This window comes from Oryzias melastigma, linkage group LG17 (assembly GCF_002922805.2).
Source record: "Oryzias melastigma strain HK-1 linkage group LG17, ASM292280v2, whole genome shotgun sequence".
In the NCBI taxonomy this organism is placed as follows: domain Eukaryota; kingdom Metazoa; phylum Chordata; class Actinopteri; order Beloniformes; family Adrianichthyidae; genus Oryzias; species Oryzias melastigma.
The window spans coordinates 3,371,594-3,381,622 of NC_050528.1; the positions used below are offsets into that span (position 1 = coordinate 3,371,594).

The 10,029-nt window shown below is 36.3% G+C and overlaps 1 protein-coding gene and 1 long non-coding RNA gene across 5 annotated transcripts in view; one reads left to right on the plus strand and one right to left on the minus strand.

Moving 5' to 3' along the window:
- The window catches only part of adcyap1r1a (adenylate cyclase activating polypeptide 1a (pituitary) receptor type I), a 36,511-nt gene that overhangs the window by 25,293 nt on the left and 1,189 nt on the right, over positions 1-10,029 (plus strand). For 2 of the 4 annotated variants that reach the window (XM_024274044.2, XM_024274045.2), the window contains 7 exons: positions 895-1,048; positions 3,097-3,157; positions 3,486-3,555; positions 4,259-4,350; positions 6,341-6,424; positions 8,280-8,409; positions 8,672-8,713. In XM_024274044.2, the coding sequence (XP_024129812.1) occupies positions 895-1,048; positions 3,097-3,157; positions 3,486-3,555; positions 4,259-4,350; positions 6,341-6,424; positions 8,280-8,409; positions 8,672-8,713 (633 nt within the window). The remainder of the gene's footprint in view (positions 1-894; positions 1,049-3,096; positions 3,158-3,485; positions 3,556-4,258; positions 4,351-6,340; positions 6,425-8,279; positions 8,410-8,671; positions 8,714-10,029) is intronic. The other 2 variants (XM_024274046.2, XM_024274047.2) reach the window with 1 other exon arrangement.
- Positions 2,063-8,474, minus strand: LOC112147549. The gene is made up of 5 exons (XR_004949478.1): positions 8,351-8,474; positions 6,922-6,957; positions 6,102-6,178; positions 4,229-4,348; positions 2,063-2,674 (listed from the first exon to the last, which is right to left on the minus strand). It is a non-coding gene; the product is annotated as an uncharacterized LOC112147549 (long non-coding RNA).

Below are 10,029 nucleotides of genomic sequence, written 5' to 3' on the forward strand. Positions count from 1 at the left end.
CATTATCACAGGTAATGCTGTATAATATCTACTCATAATTATGTTAAAAAGTTCCAGTTTTAAAGTTTTAAAACTGTAGATTTAGAGTGTTCAATAAATGTTTATCCTATTCAGCCCCCGACCTGAGGTGTGTTTTGGATTTTGACCCCTTGTTGACTTTGACACTCCTGCTGTAAGGTAACTTTGGTCCTAAGACAACTTTAAACACATGACTATTATTCATCTCCTGGAAATGAAGATCAAGCTTTTATGTGGGAGAAAGCAGTGTTGTTAAGCAGACATGATGAATAAATCTAATTATCTGTGATAATGGCTTCAGTTCAAATCTACTGCTATTAACATATTATTGCTTATTTTGCCCTTGCTGGTGAAATCCGTGTTCCCCCTCCTCCTGTTGCCATGGCGATCAGCAGTCATCATCATCTGCAGCTGCTGTAACGGGTGGTCCCCTCTCTAAATAAGGACACTGGTCATTAACATGATGTCATTAGATTACACTTCACCTGACATTCAGGTCCGCTCGTTCACTCCTCGTCTCGGGGTAAAATTTGTGGAGTAATTACCGTTTGGCCTCCGTGTTGTCGCCCCCGTGACCCCAACATCTGTTTGTGTTGTGATTTAGCAGAGTCAGGACATTAGTTACTCTGACAGGTGTGTTTTTTTAGTTTTTAGAACAATAAAATCACCTAAATATAGATTCTTCCACTCAGTTCTGCCAGAAAAACAACCAATATAATGTCTGTATTTATAAATAGTATCAGGGGAGCAAATCTTGACGAATGAGTTCATTTCAAAGACTGCATGACGTAAGGCGGACATATTAAATTAGAGTTAAGAAGAGCCCCCCCCCTCTGCATTTTGCTGCTTTAACTCCTCCCGTCTTTCTTCATTTAGGTGGCGTGTAAAGCAGTAATGATTTTTTTTCATTACTGCGTGATGTCCAACTACTTCTGGCTGTTCATCGAGGGTCTATATCTCTTCACTTTGCTGGTGGAAACCTTTTTTCCTGAGAGGCGCTACTTCTACTGGTACACCATCGTAGGATGGGGTAAGAATCTCGAGGATGTTTTTACTGATTTCATGACGAAAAACTTGATTTCAATCATTGAAAAAAAAGGAGCCATGATAAAAATAAAAATCTAACTTTTGTCTTAATTAAAGCTTAAATAAGAATCATAGGAGGCCTTAAATACGTTTTTTTTTTTACAAATTTTCAGAACTTTCTGTTCTAAGTCCCAAACTTTAACCTAAAATAAAAACATGTTTTCTCTAAGAACTTAAAATCATATCTCCTGTAATAAAAATGAATTGACTTTTGTAAGATCTCTAAAGTCCCACTATATCGATTTTTCTATCCTAAAATCATTCCCAGTGATCTTTTAATTATATTTTTTTTGCCAAAATGAAGAAGTTGGACATATTTCATGCCCAGCGGCAGTAGCTAACTGTGACCTGAGGCTCCGCAGTCACATGTGGCTCTTTTATTTTTACATTCTGGCTCTTTGATTTTGAAGAATCTTAAGATCTTAATAAAAAATCTTTTGTTTTGGTTTATTTAAGTAATTGTTTTTCTCTTTATTAATAAGAAATTTTATGTGACCACACAAAAAATAAACAGTAATATATTCTTTCCAAAGAGTGATTTATTTTCTCAAGTATTTGTTTGTTTGTGCCAGAGCAACTGTCATTTTTGAAGAATTATATGATCATAACATGTTTGTTTTTTACACACAAAAACACATTAAAATTATGTTCATGTTCAATTGTAACAACACAAAAAGTGCACATTTTAAAGTTTTATTTTGTCTTAAGACAAAATGTAACTTTAAGAAAATATGTTTTATTTATTTTTGGCTGAATAAATCATATTATTCTAGTAGCATAGTGTAGCAGTGCTGCATTATGGGAGATGCAGTGCAATAACTGCTGCTGGACAAACTCACATCTCTGAGCTTCATTATTCTGTTCACTTCTTCCACGGTCTGGAACCAGATCCACCACACAAGTTTGAGTTATTTTTGTTGGAACTGTGAGACTTTACGAGTGAAGTCGCAACTAAAAATCTTATCAAAAATTCTTTATTGGAATCAAATAAACCCAAAGAAAAAAAGTATTTTTTGGTGTATTCCACTAACACTATTCAGTGTTTTATCAGGGCCTGTCTGGATGAAAACAGAGTTGATGTCCTGGAGATAGAAAATGTTTTTAGATCAGTGAAAGTGAATCATTTCCCACGGCACACCTGAACGGCTGTCACGGCACACCTGAACATCTGTCACGGCACACTGGTTGAAAAACACTGAAATTGGAAACATAAGAAATAAACGAGGAGGTTTGGTGGAATGAATCAACAAATCCAAACTCATAAACACAAATGACCAAGAAAAGAAAGTCTGAGATCATTCATTCATAAACATAAATTCTCTGGATTTTAAGCAGAAAGATTAATAACAGAAACACAAAATAAAACATCGAATCAAATAGAAAAATTAACAGTTCAACAACAGAGGAAATCAACCAAGAACTAAACTACTGAGACAGAAAATCTTCTAAAGCAGAAACTCCAGGTTCATGCTGAAGAACAGTCATTCAGGCCTTCAGACGACTCTGGAGCAAGGGATTCTGGGAGTTTTCAAACCTCCTTTCCAACCTGGTGGAGCAGGAAGTCTCAGTCCTACAACCGCAGGGGATAAAACACACAAAGCACAAATACACAAGATCAGAGCATCACAACACGGATACAGACAGTTTATCAAAAATAAAAATTCATTTTCATTCTAGATTAAGAAATGTCACGATGTCATTGCAGGACTGGGATTATATACGTTTGTTTCCTCGCACTCCCTTTCAAGAAATTTTGAACTTCATGTGACAATCTTAATAGTTTTATAAACTAAAGAACAAATATGCTTATTTACAAGTAATAATATTTGAATGAATCACTTGAAAGTCTAACCAATGTAATCCCTAATTATTCTGTTTGACTTCGTATGGATCTAAATCTGTGTTGGTCGTCTTGTTCATGCGTCATTCTTGCTTTGTTTGCCTGAAATAAATCATCTTCAATCCAGTTATTTGTCCTTGTTTTTGCAACAGGAACTCCCACCATCTGTGTGACGGTGTGGGCGGTTCTGAGGCTTCACTTTCACGACACCGGGTCAGTTCACTCCGTAAATCCAGATCCAGGGTTTACAAGGAGCCAAACTTACACAAGAGTTTATGCTTTAGATCACTTCTGTTTACTTAAGTTAAGAGTTCAGATCCTTTCATGTTACATTTGTCTGGAAATGACTTTATAAATTATTGCTACAAAAGAATTCAGTTTAATTATAATAAACGGCTCAAATAAACCGTTTCTTGTCATAGAAATATTCTTAACTGTATTCTTCCAGTGAGAACTTTTATTTATTTGTTTTTCAAGTAGGGAGAATGTGAGGCAGGTTAGAGTGAATCCTGAATCGATCTGTTGGTTTCTGCTCCTCCAGATGTTGGGATACAAACGAGCACACTGCCCTCTGGTGGGTGATCAAGGGACCTGTCGTAGCATCCATCATGGTTGGTTGATTCACTTTTTTTAGTCACAAAGTTTTTTGTACGACAGAGTATTAGGGCCACCAAAAAAGAAACTAAATGATTAAATATATGGCAAATAATTAATAAAATTGTGGGAAATTAGTCATAAAACCGTAAAATAAATGTCAAAATTTTACATCTATGAAGTTGAAAAATTAAATCAAATTTTGCAAGAATTAAATGGTGAATTTATTAATTAAAAACTTTTAATTTTACAATATTTTATACTTAAAATAAAGTTATCATTTAATGTAAGATGGAGTGGTACATTTACAAAAGCTGTAAAGCAGATTCAGTGAAATACTTGAGCGGTGTTGATGTCTGTCCAATTTCTCTGAATGTTGAAATATTTTAAAAGATTAATGTGAAATTTTATTTTTAAAATGGCATAAATTTTTCCTTTTAAAATAACTTTCAAGTATAAATATGAGTTTATTTTTGTAAATTGTTGAACTTTTGTCATTTTTTTCTTAGAATTTTACGACTTTATTCTCACATTTTTGGTTATTTTCCTCTCACATACTGGTCATAATACTTTGTTGTACGTTTATCTTAAATACATAAATATTATTAAAGGTCCATCACTCTTACATCAAATCAAAATCAGGATTCTCCAGAAGAAAGCAGGAAAACTTGATTTAAGCTGGAAACGTACAATGACATGTGATGTCCTGTTTGCTGTCAGATCAACTTCGTCCTCTTCATCGGAATCATCATCATCCTGGTGCAGAAGCTGCAGTCGCCCGACATCGGAGGAAACGAATCCAGCATTTACCTGTAAGTCAAAATGACCAGTTTAGTCTGACCGCTCAAGTTAAAAAAACGGAAAAAACAGAAACTTAGAAGAATAAATCAAAATGTTGGTTCATTTGCAAACTAGTATTGCCTTTGGTGGATGAAATGAAAGCATTTGAGCTTCTATGGAGGGATTTTTGTGCCACAATATTGCAAGCAAAAGTTACAGTTTTTAGATCAAAATTTTCTACCTTGAAAACAAAATGTAAAGTGTAAAGGATAAAAATTCATAATTTGTAAGTAAAAATATTTAATATTTGCTTTCAAAGACTTTTGGTTTTTACAAATATTTTTGCGATTGCAGCACAAACATTTTTAGATGCGTAGTGCCTCATCTCACTTTCACTCCATCTTTGATTTTGCGTCCATAACAGTTGATTCTTTCTGTTTGATGTAGTGCTCGTCCCAGCCTGCTGATTGGTCTAGATTCTATCCAATCAGGTGTCTGAGTCGCATTGACAGTGCTTTGGGGACCAATGCGGACTTTCAAAGATAGGGCGAAAGCGAGATGAGGCACAACGCATCTAAAAATGTTTGTGCTGCAATCGCAAAAATATATAAAAAAAAAAGATAAATATATATTTTTTTTATTCTTAGCGCTTGACATTTTGTTTGAAATTTAGAAAATTCTGATCTCAAAACTGACTTTTGCTTGCAATGTGGCGGCACAAAAATCACTTATAAGCTTCTGGGTGAAAACATAATGGAAACAAAGTCTTGTACTTAATTAATCAAATGACATTTTTTCAAGTTATATCTGCACTTCTCACAATAAGTTATGGATATTGTAAATACTCAGACAGACCTCATTTAGTGTTTCCACATAACGGTCTCGCTGTGTTCAATGTGTCTTTATTACTGGAGCCCAAACCAAACAATTCTAATAGAAAAACATTTTCATTGTGGCATCAAAAAGCTGATTTTTCCAGTTAGTCATTCCATCATTCAGTCACAAACACGCTCCGCTTCATAGACGAGCAGCATCACCGGGACACGGCGTCTTCGGGTTAGACAGTCAAATGTTGCAGGTGAACTTCAGCATCAAGACACAGAACTACTGTCAGAGTTTGATAGATCCAAGAGTGGAGTTACAGACCAGAACCAGAACCTATAAGGACCTCAAACACGGTTCTGGAAACTCCCCACAGCTACAGACCCGTTTACCAGATGTGAGGGGTACCAGGGACCCCAGACCAAACTCCACCACTTTGACTTGAATGACGGACGAAACTTACTAAACTTAACCAAAACTAAAATCCATTATCTATTCTAATTATTTACATGTTTCTTCAAAGTCAAAGAGCCATAATAAAGGGATAGAAGAGACGCATGTGACCTCAGGTTACAGAACCATCATCCTCTAACTTTATGTTCATGGATGACATCGCTCCACCACATGGTGCCAGAACTGTCACAGCTGGACTTCAGGAAGTGGGAGTGTCTCATACGGTACAACCACCAACGACCTCTGACCTGGACCCTATAGATCAACCCTGGGACCAGCTAAAGACTGGATGATCGGACCCTCAAGTGACACTCGAGGAAGAGTGAGGAGCCGGAGTCTTCACTGTCAAACAGTCATTGCAGCAAATAGTGGAAATACCTGCTGTACATGTAGTCAATGTTTGGTATTTGAGGCGATCTTTATTATTATTAACATTCATGTAAACAACAATATCCCTAACTCACTGTGAGTAGTGCGGATCAAGGACATGATGACTGGATGCATTCACCTGTCTGTGGGTCACACCTGTCGGCAGGAAGTCCGAGTCTGGTTGTGGAGTTGAGTTCAGCCAGACTTCCTTCCTGTCTGCTCCCGCGGGGAAAGCACATCGTGAGGCTTTGCAGATGATTCCATCCTCATCTGTGCTGGGTGTGCGCGCGTGTGGCGAAGTGTGAAGACGTGCGCCTGTGCGTCTGTCCCTAAAGACGTTGTCTTTGTTGTGTTGTGTGTTGTCTTTGTGCTGTGTAGCAGCTGTGCTCAGAAATGCTTCAGTGAGCCCACACAGGCTGTTCAGCATTCGTGCAGGATGTCAGAGTTATCCAACATCACACTGTAAGTGTGTGTGTGTGTCTGTGGGTGACAGTCTCGTCTAAACTGCATGTTTGTGTTGTTCACTGGAGGCTCCTGAAGTCTTTAAATATTTACAGTTTCAAGATGTTTTGCTGTCAGATTTTGTTTTTGTCAGTTTAAGATTTTTAGCTTTTATCCTCATTTTCATCTCATGTTTTATGTTGATTACAAAAAGTCATAAAACTTTCTTGCTCAGATTTAAATTAAAAAGGGATTCTAAAAATGTTATTTTTAACGAGATTAAAGGAAACATTTACAGATCAAAACCAAACGGATTTTAGAGCATTTTTGTAAATTAAAAAATTGAGGTATTAATATTTACAAGATTAAAGAAAAAAACTCCTTAATGAACCTTAAAATTGCTTTTTTTTTCTTTTAGTTCACAAACATGTATTAGAAGTAGCCATTTATAGAAAATTCTGAATTTATAAAAGTGGATTTAAACTTTATCCAGATTAAGCGACACAAAGAATACTAACCACCCAACTTGATTTTACGTTTTCCATCACCGTGTTCTGCAGGAAGAGAAGATGATTTTGTTCAGTTTCTAATTACATCAAATGTTATAAAATCTTTAATGAATCAACATCACATTTTTAACCTAAAACATTAGAAGGAACAGAGTCAAATTTAAACATTAAATTGTTGAATGACCCACAGGTGGTTCTCGTCTTCACCCCTCCCCCGTCACCACCTCATGACAACCCCCACTCTTCCCGCCAACCCCCGCCAGCCTGGTCTGAAAAATTCATGAAAAACGACTTTATTTTCAAAATGGCGGCATTTCTGTTGGTTTATCTCCATAGCAACTATTTTATGTTTTGGTCACATGGGAGTAACAAACAGATCTATGTAACATTTAGAAGAATAGACAAAAATACAATTTTAGATTTCCTTGGCAACGGATGTTTTTTTTTGCTAACCACACCCACATTCCTAATATGTTCATATTGTATGTGATATTGTTTTTTTCAGCTTGAGCCAATTTTATGTATTAATCTAATGTATTTGCAAACTCGCCACACTGTTGAAAATCTATAACTTTTAAAACAAAGATTTTTTCTGAAGTAGTAGCTTCTCAATGCTTGAGTTATAGTTGGTGATGGATCAAAATCTCTTGGAGGTGTTTACATTTGTAGCTAGCACTAAACAGGATTTATTTATTTTTTTTGAAAATTCAAGATGGCGCCCGCTTTCCAAAGACAAAGATTAACAAAAGTGCAGTGGAGGTCGTAGCCTTAACTTTGGGGTGTGTGAGAATTTTCATGAGGATCACTCAAATAAAACATTTTCTTTTTCAATATTTCGGGAAAATGCGAAAAGTGCCACATTTCAAACTTTGCCACAAATTGGCCCCCAAACCATAGTTCCTGTGGCCATCCCATAATAATTTCCAAACTTCCTTTGGATATCCCAACACGTCTGTTTTGGTTTGATTTCATTTTGTTGGAGAGTTTCAAAATGTGTGCATTGATCCCCTTAAGAGATTTTGGCCCTCTTCATTTTTTTTCTGTGATGTCATGATTTAAAAATAAAAATTTAGCCAAAAATCAATTTTCACCAAGTACGTAAAAAAATTTGGTTTTGAGTTTGTGGCAGGTGAGAAATTTTTCCTCAATAGTCCAGTAAGAACAAGAATTACAAAACCAATCTGGTCCAATCTGATCAAATTCCAATTTAATCTCATGTGTTTAGCAAATCCGTATCAGATTATAATGTATCTCTCAGCAAGAAAGTTTGTCAGTGTGTGAATCAAAGTGACCCCATCAGGACCCCTGAGGCCCAAAGTTCTGCTCTGATGTCTGTGGATCACGAGAACCCGTCGGTGTGTGTTCAGGCGTCTGGCGCGCTCCACGCTGCTGCTCATCCCGCTGTTCGGGATTCACTACACCGTGTTCGCATTCTCACCCGAGGACGTCAGCAAGAGGGAGAGGCTGGTCTTTGAGCTGGGGCTGGGGTCCTTCCAGGTGAGCCGTCGCTCTTTCTAATAATATCATCCGACACTGTTGTAACATTTCAAAGAAAAAGCAGCTCAAAGAAAAAATGCATATAAACTTAAAGACCTGGCAGGTGCCAATTAAGATCATTTGGCCCACCTGCCAGGGCAGGATGGCAGAGCATGTTGGAAAGGTGAAGCGCAGCAGCAGAACGTAACACGAGTGTTTGTCATGAGATGGAAAACAGACGGTTTCATCATCAGCATTAAAACATTTGTCCAATTGTTTTCAGGGTTTTGTGGTCGCTGTGCTCTACTGTTTCCTCAACGGAGAGGTAAGTTCAACTCTAGTTTTTATTTTTTTTTTTAGCATTCACAAATGTTACTAAATTGTTTTTTATTAAAAGAAAAGCAGCAAAAATCCTCCCAATTGAGCGGTTCTGACCCCGACTTCACAGGTATTTACTGTTTAGGACGGGTGGACATCATTTAGTCGGATTTAGGAGCAGCTTTTAGCTCCTTATTGAAATGTTTTAACCAGGACGTGCAGTCAGGAGAGGCAGGTAAAGCAGTGGCTCACCTGCCATCATGAGATGTGTAGCCTAACAATACCATAAACATGTGTCACGAACCTGTTCTCTAAATGCAACTTATAGGTTTGATTTTAATCATTTCATCTTTATTCTTAAAGTTGGTGTTTTTCTTGTTCAATTTTCAGCACAGGTTGCTGGTTCGATGCACAGGAGTTATTAAATTATTATATTTTTATATGCTTGTTAAAAGATTTGGGTTCTAGACATTGATTCTGTCTACTGGTTGACTAACATAAAAGTTGTTTGTTTTAATCTTCAGAGAATGCTGATCGATGTTTTTTCATTAACAAATGAAAATGATCTTTACTTAATACTTTTTGTAATTTCAATAATTGCAAATTATCCTATTTTATTACTTTTGTAATATTACAATAATTCTTTGATGAATACTATCCACACAAATTGTCTTTTAACGAGAATATGTAGATTATTGTTACTGATAATGGAAATGATTTGTCTGTGGATGTTTTGAAATTTGATCACATCAATGATATTAAGGAACAAGATATTACATTTTAGAGGATTAAAATTAACATGTTTCTCATTTAAATTTTTATTTTTAAATGTATCACCTCCTTTTCAACAGACTAGTGTCATTTTCCATCATCCCTGTAGGCTGGGGGTGTCAAACTCACACAAGGGGCCAGAATCCAAAACGCACTCATAGGTAGAGCAGGATAAACATATATAGAACACACTAAAACTACATTTTTTAAAACCGTAAATGTTTAACATAATTATGAATTAGATATTTAGCATTACCTGCAATAATGCTAGTGTGAATGCTGTAAGCTGAAATTGGCCGCTGAAGATGCTGATGCTGATAGCTGAAAACACTGAAGCTAACAACCAGCTAAAATATTAGCTAAATGCCAACTTAGCCTAAAAAAATATACAAAAAACAAAACAAAAAAACTTAGGCTAGCCAAAACAGCTAGCTGCTAGCATGTAGCTGAAAAAAATAACTTGACTCCAAAATAGGGTAAACTAAAAAAAAAGCCTAATGTAACAGACCCAGGTTTTGGGCCTGTGAAACAGATTAATTGTTCCCTGTGAAA